The following is a 21137-nucleotide window of genomic DNA, read 5'->3' as shown; positions in this document are numbered from 1 at the left end:
ACTTTTTGTAATACTTTTGGTAAAATACTGTCATATACGTTTAATTATATAATCAATAATAAAATTAATGACCCTCACTTTAATGCTTCCAAAACCATTCTTATATCTAAAGAAAATTCGGATTCTAAAAACCCAGATAATTATAGGCCCATTTCACTTTTAAATATAGATACGAAAATCATGACTTCTATACTAGCTAATAGATTGAAGAAGATAATGAATTTAATAATATCTAATGAACAAGCCATTTTTTTAACTACTAGACAAACCAGTGACAATACTTTAATACTTCCTTCATTAATCTCGTATGCCAATCAAAGGAATTTAAATATGTATGCACTTATTATTGATGCACAAAAGGCCTTTGATAGTTAGCATAAAGTTTCTATTTGATATTTTACCATATTTTAACATACCTCACGAGTTTATCCTAATATTACAAATATTATATAATAATCCTTATACATCTTTATATATCAATAAAAATTTTTCTAAAAGGATTCAAATTAAAAATGGAACCCGCCAAGGCTGTCCTTTACCCCCCCCCCCCATTATTTAATTTATATCTAGAACCTTTATTTTTACACATTAAACAAAATATATACCATAATGCCCCAATACTTTATGGTACCAAGATTTCTATGGCTGCTTTTGCGGATGATCTTAATATATACTGTACAACACCAGTTTCACATACCCAAAAACTATTAAAAGCGGTTGAGGATTATGCAGTAATATCTAACTATAAAATAAACCTTAAAAAAAAAAACAATGTATTCCCTTTAAAAACTCCAAAACCCATTTCACTTTTACCATTGATAGGGCAAGTAAAATCTGAAGAAAAGATTAAATATTTAGGTGTTACATTTTCCACAGATAATAAAGACTTTTATATCAATAACATTAAACTAAATTGGGATCACATTCTATCTGACTTAAGGAGATGGAATAATTTGAAATTACCACCACTAGCGAAGGTCTCAATTATTAAAATGAATGTATTACCCAGATAATTACATATCTTCAGATCTACTCAAGTTCTAATCCCTAAGAAATTCTTTAAACAAATTCACACGGAATCTGCTAAATTTATATGGGAACCAAGGAAAACCAGAATATCATACGACAAATTGATGACCCCGAAAAATAGAGGGGGTTTAGACTTACCCAACTTTGAAACATACTATTTAATAATAAATTCTAATAGAATTTTAAGAATTGCTAATTACGATACACGTAGTAATAAATGGTCACCAAATTGGTTAAAACTGTATTACAAACATGTTGTAAGTCTGAATATTAATCCTAAATCATTACCTTTCCTAGGAAAAGACACATTTAAATCATATGCTATAATGGAACACATTAAAATAAATATAACATTATTACAAAATCTCTTTAGATCGTTAAATATTATCCAACATATGCTGACCTTCCAACCTTTTCATAGGAATCCTAACCTGAGAATTAATAATCAACTAATAGATCTAAAAGATTTTCCACTTATAATCAATTTAACTCTTTTTGATATGTACCCATATCTCAAATATTCGACTCATGAATTAAGACAGGAAATTAATCTTCCCAAATCATATTTAGTCATATTGAGACAGATTAAAGAAATATCCGTAAGCTACTTTAAACATTTTAGCATTAACAATGAGGATTTAGCGAAATGTACAAATCTATGGCAAGCCCTTCTACAAGATACCAAATTTATAACATCTACATGTAAACTGATAAAAGACTTTAAATATCAAAATCAAGTCCTTTTGTCAAATTATTGGAAAGAAAAAATACCATTGATTGAAGAAAGTAAAATAATAAAAGCAATTAATTTAACAGTAAAATCAATTTCTCTTCAAAAGTTAACATTTACCCAACTCATGATACTTAATAATGCTTACTATACACACCTTAGCTTGCATAAATTTAACTCTAAAAATTCTCCTAAATGCCCATACTGTAAAGATCAAACTGTTGACCTCCTTCACATGTTCTGGAGCTATAAATGTATATATAAACTTTGGAATTCTTTAAAACTTCAACGATGGGTTATCAAAATTCAACGCTTTCTTGGGAATTTATGATATTACATATCCCTCCAAACTATTTATCTAGATCCCAAATGACCATACTTATAAATATATTTTTGTTAATGAAACTCTATATAGCTACAAATTGGTTGAATCCATCTCAAACTTCATGGGACAACTTCAAGATGTTAGCGATAAAACATATATTAGCCCACAAATTATTAATCAATGACCATAGCAAAAATATAAATAATCCAAAGATATGGGAACAAATTTTTAATATTTTACTGGCTTAATGTTCCGAGCCCAGCTAAACCCCTGGACATATATACTATAAAATCAAAATGTTATCAGAAATTATACCATTACAAGATATTGTGGTTAGAGGCATTGTTTGGAAATTACCTGTTTTTTTTTTTTTTTTTTGTTTGTTTTTTCTGTTCAAATCTTTGTATCAATAAGTTGAAAAATAATAAACAATTATTATTGAAAAAAAAAAAGAAATTACAATTCACATCTGTTTTAAGTAGTACACAGTAGAAATCCCTACTGGCAAACTCCCCACATCATTTAATGGACACAACAGGGTCTTTCAAGCTTTTAAACTATCTGTCATCCAATTGATACATAAAAGCTAGGTAACAGATCATCCAGCTTCAAAACACCATGAGTTGAGCAGTTCCACCTGATGCACTCTGTGTTGCTTCTCATTACCACATTGTACAATGAACTGAGGACAGCATAATTATTTTTTAAAGGACATTGCCAATTAACCTTTTTAACAAGTGCCCTGACAGAGTGTGGGAGCTGTGCAGAAACGCACACAGAGCAGTCATGTTTTAAGTAGAATTACTCAGTGCATTATAAGACAACAATTTTATTTAACCCATTTTTTGACTAGATAATTCCAAGAGGCTGAATTATCCCTTTGCAGGGCTGACACAAGAGGGACTGTCTGGTTAAGTGACTTGCTCAGAGTCTCACTTTAGATAAATGAAGGTGAAAGGAGTCAAAACCCTGTACCCTGAGCTTGTGAAGCACCTCATAAACAGATCCTCTGCACTAACTGATAAACATGGTTGTGTTACATATAGATAGTAGTACAGCGGTATGAAAGCTCTGGCAATTTGCATTCAAGCAGCCCTGCTAGATATCACCACATGCAAGTGCGCCAGTCCAGCAACATGGCTAATTCAAATTAACTATGTGTTCTGCCACAGAGCCATACTCTGCAAATGGAATAGTGTGGCATTGAGATTCAAAGACCAGCTTCACCATGATATTTCAGAGAGCATGTATGGGGAAGTGCTATCTTTTTATGGTGTTCACTTATTGCTGTCTATGGCAGCAGCTGTTTTTTTTAAGCAAGAAACATCTTAATCATGTATGACAAAGGCAATCATACATTTATATAAATGAAAGCAAACCATATTCACATAATTTTAGCGGGTGTATATTGCTTCATCGAAAACTAGTTTCAGTGAACGGCTGTTCATCGAACATAAATTGGTGAACATCTGTTCATCAAACGAAAGGCTGTTCGTTGAACGTTCACATCAGTGAATGTGTTTCCCAGGGCAGTGAGTTACTTGGCCAACATACCAACCTTCACACACTCCGCAGTGTATCAAACCCACTGGGGGGGGGGGGTGTATGCCCCTCCCAATGTGGGAGGTCTGTACCCCCACGCCACCCCTTCTACTTCTATATACCAACTCCGAGATCACACTACAGTGGGAAAAAAGGCAAATTTCCTAATGCTGGCCAAGTAACTCACTGCCCTGGGAAAAATGTTCGCTGATGTGAATGTTTGATGAACGGCCATTCGTTGAAGTCAGTGTTTGACAAACTAATATTGACCCATTTTAGTTGCAAACATTATGCATCACAAACCACACTGACATAATTTTAGTGGCAAACATTGTACATCACTTATAATCTGTCCAGTTATTGTCAGTCAAACATTGCAATTTGCTCCTACCCTTTTCTAAATATCCCGATTCCAGTTTTTATCTCTGTTACTATATTTACTACTACTAGTAAAGTTGGTTTAGACTTTGATTTCCATTTACTAGTAATTGCTTTTTTGGCAGCCACCAAAATTAGACTCAGCAAGGCCTTACTATGTTTAGACAATTCCGATTCTGTATCATAGCTCAAAAAATCATTTCCTTAATTACACCAGTTTACTCACCTGGTATCTCTGACAGAGCAGTCTGCAAGGAATTTTTAAAGTCTGCTTACTCATTACATACTGCCTTGATACAGCAGTTATTTTGTATGTTGCACCCCCTTTATTAGAGGGAGTAGGACATATTTTACAAAATAACTGATATATCAGTACAGCTGATGAGGTGTTGAGTGCAAAATTGAATTGTACCTTGAAGATCTCCTATAAGAACTCTCCTAGCTTGATGGATGGATTGGACTACTACACTGTTTTGTATAATTTGGAAAGTGCATGTAAAGGTGTTTGACACGTAAGTACATGGATACACTACCTGAAGTCATTTTGCTAATAGTCATAAGTGTGTTCCTGTTACTATACCTGACTGTTATATCAAGGCAGTAAGTTACTGCCTAAGGTGTCTTGAGTAATTTTAGTTATATGTGGAATCAACAGTCTGACTTTTCAGAGAGTGCATTTTGTATCATTTGAAGGACATGCATAATAGCTCATAAAAAAGTCCTATTGTCTTGCACTGTGAAGACGAACATGCATTTGATAGCAATTTGTTGAGAATACTTTATATTGCATAAATTTAGAAATGACAATTTCACAGATATTCAAGTACAAAAGGAATCTTGGTTCATATTTATAGGTCATAGGTGTTTACTAGGCTAAAGAACACAAGAAGCTTTTAAAGCGTAATCATGCATCCCAAATCTCTGGCAAGTTCTGGTACCCTTCATAAGTGTAAACAGGAGCTTGGAAGATGAAACATTTACAAACAGGGACCTGGTTGCCTATGTCCATTAGAGGCATATGTTCCAAACCAGGGATACATTTCCTGTTCCCCATCCAGTTCTCCAAGTTACACTTGAATTGGGTTAGGGAGGAACTTTGCTTTACATGGAGGGGGAGCCTGTTCCAGAGATACAGTAGTCTCTGGGATACATACATCTCTCTCTCTCCAGCACATCCAGTTTATATCACAGGCAAAGTTTAAGTCTTTAGAATGGGTAATTCTGGTGCTGTTTGTTTTGTGAATGCACAGGAGGTCCATTAGAATGGGCTCCGACAATGCCCATATTCCAGGCATAGATCTCCCTTGAATAGCCTGTAGGAGACAGAATACAGAGATAGGGCCTTGAGGCGGTCTGCATAGGACATGTTGCTTATGCCCTGTATTCTTTTAATGAGGAACCTCTGACGTTCCAGTTGTTGGGTATGCTTAGTTAGGTGCACACCAAAGGGAGGCATTGTATGCAATGATAGGTCTGATGATGCCGAATACAGTGGAACAATGACTGCCTTGGACCTAGATGCCATACCTTTGTAAGTTGTGCAACATAGAATGATTTTCTCACTACTGTAGACTCATGATGGTCATGAAGGATACTGTTATGTACTTCTTGGCATTTAGTTTCACTCCATGGTTCTGACACCAGTTTGTCTGTGTCAGTCCTTCCTGGAGAACATTTATGTTGGTGTGGGGTTAAATGACAGCTCCTAATTTGCAATCATCTACAAATTTAGTCAGCCAGACACTGTTGACATCGACTTTGACTTCAGAGAAGTAAATACCAAAAAGGAGCAGTCCAAGGACCGATCCCTGAGGGACTCCACTTGTGATTAGCCTCCCCAATTCTAACTTCCTGGGTCCTATTTGTGAGCCAGTTGGCTGTTCACTGTGTGACATAGGGGGTTGTACCTAACCTCTTTAGTTTGTCAACAATGCCCAAATGGGGTATTGTGTCAAATGCTTTGGCCAGGTCAAGGTAGGCAGTGTGAACCATTTTGCCCTCATCCATTGCTTTGGTGACCTTCTCAAATATAAAAATTAAATATGATACTTTTCATAGAGGACTCAGTAGTGAATTAATTATGAAATGTTTATTGTAAGTATAGCTAACTGGATTTAATTAAACATTTTCCCATTGATATTCCTTCTCTGAGTCTATTTAGCTGTTTTCTGGGGTACTCTCCCAGTCCATAAACGTTCAGAACCCTCATTTTTGACTGACTGGATTAGATAAAGATAGCTCATTGTCCCTTTCAAGATCACAGAAATGTATGACTTTGTAGTCATTTTACTGATAAATTATCATTTATCCTGATGGTCTATTTTCAGTACATGTTGGTAGGAAATCTTGATTACAGTTCATGTCCACTTTAAACTTTTTTTTTGTCTGCTTGAAATTGTTGGTATAGAGTGGTGACTGTCATAGAGCTGATTGGCAGGGAAACAAAATTAGCATAGAGCTTCCATATAATTTTTATAGCATGGTAGGAAATGAAACATTTTGGCATGTTCTGGAGCAGCCAATAAAGCTGGTACTCATTACTTCCAAAAGTGCATACCTGAAATATTTGTTGGATTTCTGAATAATTATCTTCCTTACCTTTCAGGTTCTTTGTGAATTTGCTCTTCAGACACCCTATGACAGTCTCAAACTAGGCACATTGTCTGCACTTTCTACACTGTCTGGAACAATTGCAGTCAAACAGTACCTCTACTCAGTACCAGGTAAAATACATTTTTCATTAAACCTGAACAATTTTTAGCTTTTATGTTAATGTCATTGCATTTTATTTTTTTTGTATGAGTTGTGTCCTAATTTCTGCTGTGTCTTCATCAGAGCACAGTGGTGCAGGTAACACTTCCTTGTTGGTTGGTCTGGAACAGCATTTTGGTACTCTAGGAGATGACTTCAGCAGTTAACAGGCAGTACAAATTTTATGTGAAGCTCAGCATTTCAAACCATGTCATTTTTTAACCTCGTATTGTTTTTCTCTTGAACTTCTTTTTTCCTGCATATCTGCTGACCATCAAGCTCTTCTCCCTTGGGTCTCAAGCCTATGCACTCTGAGGGTTAGGGTTCTGCTTGCACATGAGTGAAAGCCAACCACAGGAAGCTGTCGTCTAGACAATCATGGAGGGGTTTGAGACCCTTCCAATTATCAGTATTCCATCCACCTACTACTAGTGGGTATCATTGTCACTATTGTTGCTTGAGAGTCTGTCTTCAACCCCCCCAACCAGATACATCCATGTTTCAGTTCAGACCCTTAGCGGAAGATTGGACTGCAGGTTCGAGACTACCTTCCATATGAGGGATTGATAACGGAATGTAGGCAAAGTGAAGGCGACAGAGTTATTGCTTTAATGAAAGACCAGTGGTGGTAGTGTTTTTAGTTGTCTGTAACAGAAGTTGCTCTTAAAAAAGGAGGACAATTAATACTTCTTATAAAATATTGCATGATAACTACAACAATCAGCCAGAGGAGACTGGAAAAGATTTGGAAGAAAGAATGAAAAGGCACTATGCAAAGAAATAATGGGAGGACATCTGTATGGCTCCCAAGTATGCAACAGACACCAAAAAGTTTAAGATTTTTGTTTGGAAAGGTTTGCATAGGTATTTTTATACCCTAAGCAGATGGCAAAGAATCTTTCCTCGTGCAGATGGTAAATATTGGAGGTATAATGGGAAAGTGAGAAGTGATCGAGTAACGTGTTTGGGACTTCAACAAATTGACAGGTTTAAAAAATTCCCTACAGAGTGCTTTGTCAGAAATATTGAGGACGTGAATGGTTGTAGCTAAGGAAATGAATCTTTTGAGTTGTGATAGGATCTGAATTCCTAGACATAGTAAGACCTTACTAAGTTTAATGTTATTGGCCGCGAAAAAAACTATTTCTAGAAAATGGGAATCAAAATCTAAACCAACTGTAACCGAAGTTCTGAATATTATAAAGGAGATAAAAGAACTGGAAGTGGGATCTTTAGAAAAGGAAAAGAGCTAATTATCTAGAAATAAATGAAAATTGTGGGAATAATATGTGCAGAATAATGTTCAGGAGGAGTGAAATTTAAAGGAAGGTAGGAACTAAGTAGTTTATGTAATGTTCAAGTGAATTAAAATTTTAAAATACATATACTGCATGATCATTAAAGAAATTGTAGTATGGATTGATCTGAAGTAGTTACTTCATTTGATCTGCAACCTGTGGATGTCGGATCCGACCTCGGATCCGATCTGGCAGCTTTCCAAGCTCCAAGATCCGAGCTCCTAGCTCCTCCCCCTACCCATAATCCCCTACTACCAACCACATTACCTCAGATCGTTTTTTGCCGCGGCTGAAGAAGCTTCCCTGTGAAGAGCTCCTGGCTGGGTGAGATCATTGCTGGTTTTAAACTAACTTTTTTCAAACAAAGTTGTCGTTGTGTGTGTGTTAGCCCCTTTTTCTACTTCTTGTGCTAGTTTTTGGTCCCTTTTTGTTAATTTAATCACTAGCTTATCTTCACTCCCCTCCCCCTCCTAGTGTTTGGGTGTGTGTGTGAATAATGTCTGAAGGGCCTAAGGCTGTTTTTTCTAAATGTACTGAGTGTGGCCACAAGCTTTCCCCAGCTGATGGCCACACTCAGTGCGTTTTGTGCCTGGGGGCAACCCATTTGTCAGAGGCCTGCCAGATCTGCGCGGCCTTTAACCCCCGTGCACTTCGGGATAGGAAGAACAAGCTGATCTTGGCGGGAAAGCTCCCCCAGGAGTCAGCTTCTTCTTCCTCTCCCGTTCGGGCTCCAGCTGCTTCGGCGCCGTCTATCCCCTTAGCTCTACCCGGGACTCATCCTCCCTCATCGGGTTTGAGCTCTGGGGAAACTAGTGCCTCTTCCCTTAGAGAGAAGAGGCACAAGGATAAAGAAGGACATAAGTCCCACAAAAGGCGGGCCGAACCTCATCCTTCGGCTCCGCCAGTGAAACTACTTAAGTCTCCCTCGAGGGACTCCAGATCCCCCTCCTCTCGGCGCCGTTCGCCCTGTTTCTCGCCGGAGCCGGAGGAGAAGGATAGGTCTCCCTCGAGATCTTCGAGGCGGCCCTCCCAGCCCGCCTCTACTACTTCGTCCAGGTCGACCCGAAGCATCTCCGAAGCGGATATAGATCGGATGATGCGTCGGTTCTTGCAGACCCAAATGCAGATGGGGATGCTCTTGCCTCCCCCCCCTCTGGGGGGGAGTGCGGCCCCCATATTTGCCCTGATCACTCCTTCTCCGACTCATTTTCGGGTCTCGGGAGTCATCGGATCCAGGCCCTTTCGGACCCGGGGAATTGTCGGCGCCGATAGCTGTGGTCTCTTCGACACCGACTATACCTTCGAGCTTGTCGGACCCGAGCTCTCGGGGCCGAGGGCTGAGCGTCTGATCCGAGGGAGTTGCTGTGTCTTCGGCGCTGCTGGCGTCGGAGCACACCTCTGCCTCGGCGCCGACTGCATCGGCTCCGACCCTGATCCCTTCCTCGGATCCGAGGAGATTGCTCTCAGAGGCTGGCGAGAGTGGCTCTCCTTCGGCTTTTGAGGTAGTGGAGAGGGTACTGTCGAGGTCCTCCAGATCCCCGACCCGGGCTTCGGATCCACCCGTACCCCCACTGTATGAGGGTCTGTCTTCCATCATCCGTCCATCGGGACAGCCTGCCCAAGCCCTCCAGCTAGTTCCCGTGGAGGAACAACAACCCGTGGACGAGCCCTCTTCGGACAGTCCCACCGAGGAGGTCCCTCGGAAACATCGGTGCAAAAGGAGGCACCTGGACTCCCCCGAGTCCGTTACCACAGACACAGACTTAGATGATACGGAGGGTTCCCCAAGGTCACCCCCTGAAGATGTCTCCTTTGGAGACATCATGGAAATGTTGCATATCAGAGGGGGGTGGTCAGCCCAAAAGCCCTCCCTTGATGAGTCCGTGTTCCTGGAGGCCTTTGAGGCAGGCCCATCTACCTCCTGGGTGTCCCCTCCGGCCGACCCCCTGGTGGACTATTACCACCAGGGCGTGGAAGGAGCCCGATACCCTAGAGCCAATCCCTAGGCACCCCGATAAAGTCCTCAGCCCACCCACAGATAGACCGTCTTGGGCCAAAGGAACCCCCGTTGATGCTATGTTGGTGGCGGCAGCCACCAAGAAAGAACTCACGCAGGAGAGTTCTTCGGTTCACCCGCCGGATAAGGAATCTCGAGCGCTTGACCGGATTGGGAAGTGGATGTTTGCTTCAGCGACCTTTTCCATAAGGGCGCTGAACTATATGGCACATACCATTAGGCTACAGCGAGACTTGATTAAGGAATACGCTGCAGCCCCCCCGGATTCCATGTCGGTCCCAGACAAGAAGATTTTTTGAGACTCGAATGGCCACTCTAAAATCCATCTCCAATACATCTATGCGGCTTATCTCCCATGCAACGGAGGGAGCCGCTAGAGCTAGCGGAGCCGGGGTCGTCTTGCGATGTCTCTCCTGGCTCCGTCTTTGCGACTTCACGGATCCCTTCAAGGCGTCCTTCGTGAACGCCCCTTTTGACGGTTCTGCCTTGTTTGGCAAAACTGTTCGTGACAGCTGGTCCAAAGCGAAAAGGACGGGAAGACGCTGTCTGCCATCGGAGTCCACTTCTCTAATCCCCAAAGATCCTTCTCCAGGAATCAGAGGGGACAAAAGAAGCTGTGGTTCCGTAAGTCTCAGCAATCCCATCCTGCTACAGACCACTCGTCCTCTAGAGGCAGAGGAGGACAAGGTGGACGCCGGCCCAGAGGCAGAGGAGGGCCGCGTAATTTCGGGTCTAGAGAACCTTTCTCGGACAGACCCGCGCAACAGCCCTGAGGGCTTGTCCGACTGTCCCTCTCTGGAGGCAGTTGGGGGACGGTTGTCGGAGCACCTGTCAAACTGGGAGTCCCTTACAACAGATCGATGGGTGCTCCGGATCATATCCAGAGGATACTCCATTCCATTCATAAACCTTCCCCCCAAACCCAGACGTCTCCCCGATGTCCCACCCGATCAGAGGGAGGCAGCGGCTTTGGAGATTTCAAACCTGCTAAGAAAAAGAGCCATCCAGCCTGTCCCCCCAGATCAGTCCGGATTGGGTTATTACTCCAGGTTCTTTTTGGTGCCAAAGAAAACGGGGGACCTCAGACCCATCTTAGACCTTTCCACTCTGAACCTATTCATACCCAAGGAAAAGTTCCGGATGGTCACTCTCCAATCAATTCTCCCCCTTCTGCGGGAGAACGACTGGATGTGCTCGTTAGACCTCAAGGATGCGTATTACCACATCTTAATGGACAGACAATCCAGGAGGTTCCTCCGCTTCCGGCTCAGAGCCAGTCATTATCAATTCAGGGTTCTTCCATTCGGCCTCACCTCAGCCCCCAGAGTGTTCACCAAGGTCATGGCAGTGGTTGCAGCCCACCTGAGACTCCAGGGCATTCAGGTCTTCCCCTACCTAGACGACTGGCTCCTCACGGCGACCAACAGGCATCAGCTCTGTGCGGCGAGATATTATGCTCTGTCTCTGGCCCACAACCTAGGCATCTCAGTGAACGAGCAGAAATCCTGCCTGTGCCCCACTCAAGCCCTAGAATTCATAGGGGCCAGGCTAGATACACGAATCTCTCGAGTTGTTCTAACGTCAGTCAGGCTGAACAGCTTGTCGTATCAGGTGTTAGCCCTTCTTCGGAGCCCTGCTCCTCCGGCGGAGTTAGTCCTGAGGGCACTGGGGTCTATGTCAGCAACGATCGGTCTCTCTCTTCATGCCCGTCTGCGAATGCGCATATTACAATGGACCCTTCAAGTCCAATGGTCCCTGTCGATCCACCCATTAAGCACGCCAATACCCCTGAGCAGGGTGTGCAGGGACTCCCTTCTGTGGTGGTTACAGGCACAGGAACTCAGAGAAGGGGGAGGCCCTTTGTGATCCCCCCGGTCGAAGCCACGTTGACCACGGACGCTTCTCGCCTCGGGTGGGGGGGCATTGTTCAGGCAGATCCGTTCAAGGCATGTGGACTTCCCTAGAGACCGCATTGCATATCAGTGTCCTAGAGATGAGGGCGGTGCTTTTGGCGTTGCAAGCTCTCCACGACCTTCTTCCCCTGGGGACTATTGCAATCCAGACTGACAACATGTCAGTAGTCTGGTATATAAACAAACAAGGAGGGACCAGATCTTATCCCCTGTGTCGAGAAGCCATGAGAGTGTGGGAATGGGCGATTTCCACCAACCGCTTTCTGATAGCAACTCACATTCCGGGATGGTCCAACATATTAGCGGACAAGCTAAGTCGAGTGCTCCTCACTCCATACGAGTGGTCAGTGAATCCGTCTGTTGCGAAGCAGATCTTCCACAAATGGGGTCAGCCTCGCTGCAATCTTTTCACTTCTCCTTTAAACACAAAATGCAGCGAGTACTTCGCGATAGTTCCCCCCAGAGGGGAGACCCCCAGAGACGCTCTAGTCCATTCTTGGCCTCCCGGACTCCTTTATGCTTATCCCCCCTCCCACTCATGATGAAATTCATCCAGAAAGCCTGTCGGTTGGGGAGCAGAGTTATCCTCATAGCCCCATTCTGGCCTCGACAGATCTGGTTGCCCTTTCTGCGGTCTCACAGTATGGCTCCTCCATGGATTCTGGATCCCAGTCCAGACCTAATCTCACATCCAGCAAGATGCCATACCCCAAACCTGGTCAATCTCAAAGTTGCTGCTTGGTTGATCCAGTTCCATTAATGGCTAGGACTCCCGGTATCTCATCCCCCATTAAGGCCATTCTGGTGGCGGCTCATAAACCGTCTACCAGAAAACTTTACAACAGTAAATGGAAACGTTTTTCCATCTGGGCCAAAGACAAAGACTTGGACCCATTTACTGTCCCTATTCCGACTATTCTGGACTTCCTTTCCCTGCTTTTTAGGCAGGGAGCAAGTGCCTCCACGGTCAAGGTGCTGTTGGCGGCCATCTCCCATTTTCATGTGGGGGACGGCATAGGCTCCTTAGCATCTACAAAGTTGTGCAAAACCTTCTTAAGAGGCGTTTTTCTTTTGAAACCACCTGTAAAGACTGTGGTTCCCCATGGGATCTCACTCTGGTCTTGCAAGCCTTGACGAGACCACCTTTCGAGCCTGCGGCCTCGGTTCCGTTGAAGTTCTTATCTTGGAAAATGGCTTTCTTGGTGGCTATTACTTCAGCCAAGAGGGTTTCAGAATTACAAGCTCTGTGTATCAAACCTCCGTACCTTATCTTTCACAAGGATAGAGTGTCCCTCAGGACTAATCTGTCTTTCTTGCCTAAGGTGGCTACAGAATCAAATATTAATCAATCAATAAATCTTCCTGTATTTTTCCCAAATTTTCACAACAAAGGTGAATACACGTTGCACAAATTGGATGTACACAGACAACTGCATTTTTACTTGCACAGGACTAGAGAGTTTCGCAAGTCGGACCAGTTGTTTGTTTCTTATGCAAAGTCAGCCATGGGCAAGGCAATTGCTAAAGTGACTGTAGCAAATTGGATCTGTCAGTGCATTATACTGGGATACACTTCGTCTGGTAAGCCAGCTTCGGTTGGCGTCCGTGCTCATTCCACAAGATCTGTAGCTACCTCAACAGCCTTTTGTTCTAGGGTTCCAGTAGACGATATTTGTTCAGCAGCTACCTGGTCCTCATCTCATACGTTAATTTCTCATTACAAGCTGGATATGATTTCCAGGAGTAGGGCTTCTTTTGGCTCCGCGGTGCTTCGGAATATCCTTCCGTAAGGACCACCCAGGTTTTTATGGGTTAGCTGGGGACTCTGTCCCACAGGTTGCAGATCAAATGAAGTAACTACTTCAGATAAAGAAGTTATGTACTCACCATAACATTCCATCTGAGTAGATACTTCATTTGTCTGCAACCGACCCCCCCCCTGCCATCCCCCGAACCTGTCGGGAATTCTTCTGATCATTCGGAGTTGGTTTCTGTCTCAAGTTGGTGAGGCAAAAAAAAACGATCTGAGGTAATGTGGTTGGTAGTACGGGATTATGGGTAGGGGGGAGGAGCTAGGAGCTCGGATCTTGGAGCTTGGAAAGCTGCCGAATCGGATCCGAGGTCGGATCCGACACCCACAGGTTGCAGACAAATGAAGTATCTACTCAGATGAAACGTTATGGTGAGTACATAACTTCTTTTTTTCCATTACTGTGTATGTACCTGTGATGCTTTTTTAATGGCATGTTTAAAAAAGGTTGGCATTTCTTTTGTATCCTTTTATTTAATCCCGTATATTCCTTCTTGCAACATGTATCCTGTTGCTGCTGCTTATCTTTTTCATAGTACTTCCAGCATTATTTTGAAATCCACATTATACAATGTTACTGGATACCAGTATCTCAAAAAAATTTACTTTTTTTCCAAAAAATGTAGTTATTCCCCTACAAATTTCTTTGTATTTTAAACCTTTCATCAGCATTCCTTTAAATATCCGTCAGCACACAAACACTGAAAACAGGAACAAAGGCGCTTGAAAAGTAGGTACATCCAGCCAAAAAATCTGGACATTTAATTGGCATAAAGACTGAATGCTAAATACCATTTAACTCTTCCCAGTTCCATTTGGAGTGTGCTAACAAACATGTTTAAAAAAAAAAAGACAAAATATTTATGAAAATATTTAAGCACATTATCAAAGAGAGTGTAAAATCTGTGTACATTAATGAACTGTATTTCAATATTCTACTACAGAAAGTATTTTATTTTTGCTTCAGAAAAGTAGGAGATGTAAGATATATGTCCTCTTTCTTTAAATTATTGTTGCCATTAGTATGTTGGTCATGGAGTGTTGTTTTCTGTGTATCAGATGGCTTTAAAAATTCAAATGTCATGAGGGGGTCACAAAACTGTGTGAAGGGGTAAATCAATTCTGAAAATAGAGTTATAATTCCAAAAAGAGGAGACATCCTGTGCAGGGGTAAATCAGGTCTGAAAATAAGAATGTTCCTGCAAAATGGGGGCATTTGAGAAGTCTGCTTTAATATCTCTAAAATCCTTTTTACTCTCTCCTTCCTGCAGACTCTAATCCATGCTGTCTAGCTGTATGCTTTACATTTCACTTTTTTTCACTGTATTCAATTCCTCCAGTAGTATCTATTTCAGTACCACCTGTTTTTCTTCTCTTATTTTTAGCATTCCACTTTCTCTGTTATCTTCTTTTTCTCAGCATTCATTTTTTTTACATATTTAATGTCTTAACCCTTCTGCCTAAAAACTTGTGACCTATGTCTTTTCCTTTTGCAAAATGTCTATGTATATTTAACTTGTCCTTGTACTGCGGTGGTGGTGCTGCGGTAGCATTGTCGCCTCACAGTAAGACGTTGTCCTGTTCGATTCTCAGCTGGAGCGTCTTCTATGTGGAGACATGCGTGAATGGGCGTACCTTCGGTGAAGGTTGTGTGTCAGAGCTGGCAACTCGCTACGTAAAAATCTTCTGCCAATCATTAGCGGACCGGAGTTCCACTGTGGCGACCCCTAACTGGGAAAAGCCAAAAGACACAACAACAAAGACGCAACAATATTTAACTTGTCCTTATCTGAGAAAATAGTAAAAATCCAGAAGGCAGAATTTGCAAGAAACGCACTATTTTAAAACACACCTTTTAAAACTTTAATCCATTGAGCGCTTTCGGCTAGAAAATACCAGCCTTCTTCAGACATTCAAAAATCATGTGACAAACTCTTTTATAGCCCAACCCAACCACTTAAGTCTTAAAGACATAGTATTATAAAACAACAACATGTTAAAATGAAATACTTTTAACAATACATTTTTAAAAACATTTATATAAATATTTATATATAACTATCTATCAAAAGTTTTTAATTTTAACTCACAAGAAATAGACACTACATCATTTAACCCTGGATAAGCAGATGCAGTCAAGTGTAAAATCCACCACAACTCTCTATGTTCTAAAAAATACCCCATGATCCCCCCCCCCGTTTTTTTTTTGCAACTGTTCCAGTATGACAAATTTCAAACTAAGGCTTGAGAATTCCTTTATGTCTTTAACTAAAGCACTGGTCTCTTTATGTGTATGCATATCATAAATGTGTTCATATACCTGTTGTTTAAATTTTCGCTCAGTCTTTCCCACATAATATGCAGGACAAGAGCTGCATTTTGCAGCATAAACCACTCCTGCTGTTTGCAAGAAAAGTGACCAGAAACTATAATACACTTGGAACCCAAGTGCACCTGGTTACATTCAAAATAAACTTGCGCTATTTTCTGCACAGGTTGCATATGTAAAAGGGATACACTGTCACACCAGTCTTTAAGGTTGCTATCCCGCCTAAATAAAAATCAGGAAAATTACCAATTTTTGCCATTGGCTGTTTATCTGTTCTAATAAATGCCCAATTTTTATTAATAATATCCATTATATTTTTACTATGGGCATTGAATGTAGAAATAAATGCATTTTTTGTATTTTTGCTTGTTACACACCACATTCTTGTTGTGGGAAAGGTGTCACCCTATTGCCTGATGCCATTGTTCCTATAGTTTCATTTTGGATGCCATTTCCAGAAGGAGAAACTTCTCCATAAGCTTCACCAAATGACCTGGCATGATGGTTTTGTAATAAGGGAATGTACTGGCCTGATGGTCTCTTCTTAATGATCTCAAATTTTATATTGTTAACCATCTGCACTGGGTGACCCCTATTTACAAACATGTTGCATATAAAGTGCACTGCATTTAAGAAGTCAAGCATATCAGTTACCATTCTCACGGCCCGTACCATCTGTCCCTTTATAACAGTTTTTTAAACATGCTATGGGTGGTTACTTGTAAAATGCAAGTATTTATTTGAATGTGTTTTTTTTTTCTGTTTAAAAACAAAGGCTTTTAAACCAGCTTCTGTTCTAGTTAATTCTGCATCAAGTAAGATATAGAGTTCACACCTAACTGGTATATAAACTTCAAAAGCTCAGTTGTAGTAGTTAAAGATTGTACAAAGTCTGATATTAAATCAACGGGACCATCCCAAGCAGTAAACAAATCATCTAAAAAACTGACACATCCTAACATACTTGAAAAGTCACTATTAAATAATTAACGTAATTCCCATACTGACATAACCACATTTGCATATAATGGACCACAAGGTGAGCCCATGGCTACACCTGACACTTGTTTGAAATACTGCCCATCATAATACAAAAAGTTGTATAAAACCATTTCAGGTAAATGTGAAATTGTATTTATCTTATCCTGTTCAACATTTACATAGTCAGTGAAATATTCAATAAACCATTCTATCCCAGTATTGTGTGGGATGCAGTTAAATAAGTCTTTTACATCAATTGTCAGAAAAAAATCCCTTTCTGAATTGTTGTAAGTCATTACATTTCACCAAAAAATCCCAAGAATCCCAACAGAGATGTTTAACAGGAGCCAAGTAATGTTTTAGTTGTTGATCAGTAAATTTTGCTATGTAATACGTCTTTGAGGAAGTACCATCAACAGTGGGTCGAAGGGGGGCGTTATATAAGTCTTTATTTAATTTTGGCACACCAAAAACTGTGGCCAACTTAGGAGCTGTATTACAAATATAATTATATTGTTCTACAGACAGCTAACCCTAAGTTAATATATCATATAAAAAACAATCTACTCTAGTATATGAAATATTGACTTAGTTCAGGGATGCCTCAACGTAAGAGTCCTCATATAACAGTTGGAGCATAAGTTGGTTATAGTCCACCTGGTCCATAATGATGATACCCCCTCCTTTATCAGGCTGCATAAATTGAAGAGAGCCTGATTTTTTAATCTCATCCATTAGATTACGGTGCACAGATGTTAAGTTAATGGAAATAGGTAGGGTATTAGTTTCAAGAAAATGTCTCAAATCCAGTTCACATGCATCCTCAAAAGTTTTTAACATAGGGTGCAAATCAGGGTTGAAAGTGCTGGGGATGCATAAATTTGTTGGTGCAGAATAACTGTTAAAATAAACAGACAAGTTCAGCTTTCTCACGTATAATTTTAAGTCTATTAAAGTTTTAGATGAATCAGCTCTTCTCATAGGTATAAATGTCAGGCCTTTACTGAACAAGTCTGCATGAGCCTAAGTTATATTGTAGCTGCTAAAGTTATACACGCTGAAATCCCCAGTACAATTTTTTATAATGGACAAAGAATTAGATGCACATAAGTCACCTACCAGTTCCCCTGGTTCCTGTCCAAGGAATGGGGCATCCTCCTCTGTTGTTGGTTCAGTGGATAATTCAAAGACCTGTAGTTGTAATTCACCCTCTTGTTCCAGATTCGTTCCGACCATCGCACCCCAGGCTGGTCCAAAGGGGCCTGCTGATTAGTGAAAACCTGGCCATTTTTCATCTCCTCAGTCGGTATTCTGATTGTCTGAGAAAGAAACAGTCCTTTATTGCCCTTTGGGTGGATTGGGTATGCTTTATCATGTAAATAATCTAGTCTGTCCCTTTCCAGCTTGCGTTTTTTTCTGTTGGTTTATGGCTTTGTTCATATTGTCTATTTTGGAATGAAAAGCATTATCTTGAATAATAGATTCATCCATGGTCTTAATTGCCGAATACAGCTCATCCATTTCTTTAGAATTATAATGAACCAGCAGTTCCATTATATTCTCTCTAGTCCTTTTTCAGAATTCCCTTATATTTTCATACAGTTGTGTTCCACTCCTATGTCATCTTTTAACACGGCATTTTATACTTCTCTTTATAAGCCTTCAACTATTCTGTCCAGCTTCTATAAAAAAGGCCTTGTACTAATCTGCTCATTATATAATTTCCTTCTCACGTTCACCATTATATGCAGAGTACTATATATTCCTATGCAACTCGTGACAATATTGCCCTATGAGCTGAAAAAAAACAGCTTCTATTATCCCCCTTAGCTTTTTGTTCTCTCAAACCTAATACATGTATTTCTTTTCACACGTTTCCTGTCTTATAGGTGACCTCTTTATTTTCCTAATATTTAAGAAGGTATCAGCTATAGTTTCTCTTTTCCTTTGTATTTTTTTGTACCTTTTTTAGCTTTTTCTTGATCACTTGTATATATACATACATACATATAGTTCAGGCACGATGTCTCACTCACCAGGCTGAACAAGGGGAAAATTACATTTAGCTGCCTGTCGGGTGCCAGGATCCACCACATAACGCATGCACTCAAGTCACTCCACAACAAGTACAAATATAACTCTGTCATTGTCCATGTTGGAGTGAATGACTTGAGACGTACCTCCCTAGACTACATGAAAAGAGACATGGAAGAGCTCTTGGATCATGTGGCCCAGGCAAGTATGACCCTAGCCCTGAGTAGCATCCTGCCTTTGCCCAGAATGATACCACAGTATAAGGACAAAATGATTGACTTCAACAATTGGCTAAGCGTCTGGCGTCATTCAGAGGGGATGCAGTATCTGTCTGCCTGGAACTACATGATCGACAGACCACAATGTTTTGCCAGAGATGGTCTGCACCTGTCACCCCTGGGATTCAGGTTACTGGCTAAGGCTCTTGCCACCCCTGTAGTGCCCTTTTTAGGCAAAGTTCAAAGGACAAAACCACCACCATAACAGGTACAAGCATGCAAAATCTGAAGGTAATGCTACTCAATGCTAGAAGTCTAAACCTCAAAATGCACTCTCTCGAGGCACTCCTAAAATTGGAGAACATCATTATCTGGGCAGTAACTGAGACCTGGTTCAAGGCTCCAGAGAGCACCCCTGAAATACCAAGCTACAACTCTTACCACACTTTTCAGCCACCAAACCAGGACCGAAACACTAAAGGTGGAGGAGTGTCCATATTCACCAAGGATATTCACAACACCAGGCTAGTTGCCCAACACAATGTGTCTGAAATTCTGCAGGTGCAACTAACACTAGCTAAGACTACAATCCAAATTGTAGCTTGATACAGATCCCCCACCATGTCCCAAGATTCTCACTACACCTTTCTAAACATACTGGAAAATATTAAGATACGACCAAACACCCTAATACTGGGTGATTTTAAACTACCCTGCCATTAACTGGGAAAACTACTCATGTACCAACACCTTTGCCCAACGGTTCTTGGAATTTATAAATTCCAATGCTCTGGATCAACTAATCCTTAGTCCCACCAGGGGCTCCAGTATCTTAGACCTGGTCATTACCAATATGGGAAATCGATGCTCCACACCTATGGTTACCCTCTCGTTGGTCAGGTCTGACCATAAGCTAATAACTCTTGACATCCACATCCCACCCCCACACCCCAGTAAGGAAACCTCTGTAAAAAACTTCTCCAAAGCCAACTTCATGCTACTCAAGACAGAAAACCAAAGAAACTGTGTTGGGTAAAACCTTGGTGCAGAAATAAATCCAAATGATGATGCTGTTGACAATACAAGATATACTAACAGAACTAGTAATGATTTTAGAGTGGTGTTTCAGTTTTCCAGTAACATCAATCAATACTTAGATGTAGTCAAAAAGCATTGGTATTTGCTACAAGAAGTGCCTGGACTGGTAGACAAGGTCAGACATTCTCCTATTTTTAGTTTTAGAAATAATAAATCCCTTAAACAACATCTATGTCATGGTGAATTATCTAGAACTATTATTAGATCCAATCGGCATGGTACTTTTCCATGCAGGAATTGCAGTGCTTGTCAATTTATATATAGCAAAAATAAATATGTACATCCTACTAGGAAATTTTCTTTGTACACTAATCAATACACTGATTGCAGATCTACAGATGTGGTCTATTATTGTTTTTGTGTACAATGTCCTGCTTTTTATGTAGGAAAACAAATAGAATGCTTAAAGATCGTATTCTAGACCACCTAAGAGATATTAGTAATAATAAACCATCAAATGCTCTAGCCAATCATGTTATGTCCAATGGCTGTTCTCATTCCTTTAAGTTCTTTGTTCTACAACATATTCATAGAAACCCCAGAGGTGGTGACATTGAGAATATCACAGAGGGACATGAACAGAAGTGGATTTTGAAACTTAATGCTGAAAAGTATCCTGGTTTGAATGCTACTACTTCCTTGGTCCCTTTTTAAAGGCTAGACATCTCAAGCATTAAGATTAGC

General features: G+C 40.9%; 1 protein-coding gene across 2 annotated transcripts in view; it reads left to right on the top strand.

Annotated features, from left to right (window-relative positions):
• Window positions 1-21137, top strand: part of INTS7 (integrator complex subunit 7) — a 1158789-nt gene that overhangs the window by 380853 nt on the left and 756799 nt on the right. For both annotated transcript variants that reach the window (XM_044075076.1, XM_044075075.1), the window contains exon 8: window positions 6610-6727. In XM_044075076.1, the coding sequence (XP_043931011.1) occupies window positions 6610-6727 (118 nt within the window). The remainder of the gene's footprint in view (window positions 1-6609; window positions 6728-21137) is intronic.

Source organism: Protopterus annectens, chromosome 6.part0 (genome assembly GCF_019279795.1).
Source record: "Protopterus annectens isolate FY-2018-M chromosome 6.part0, PAN1.0, whole genome shotgun sequence".
Classification (NCBI taxonomy): Eukaryota; Metazoa; Chordata; order Ceratodontiformes; family Protopteridae; genus Protopterus; species Protopterus annectens.
The sequence above is the reverse complement of the archived record's forward strand: the minus strand, read 5'-3'. Positions and strand labels throughout refer to the sequence as shown.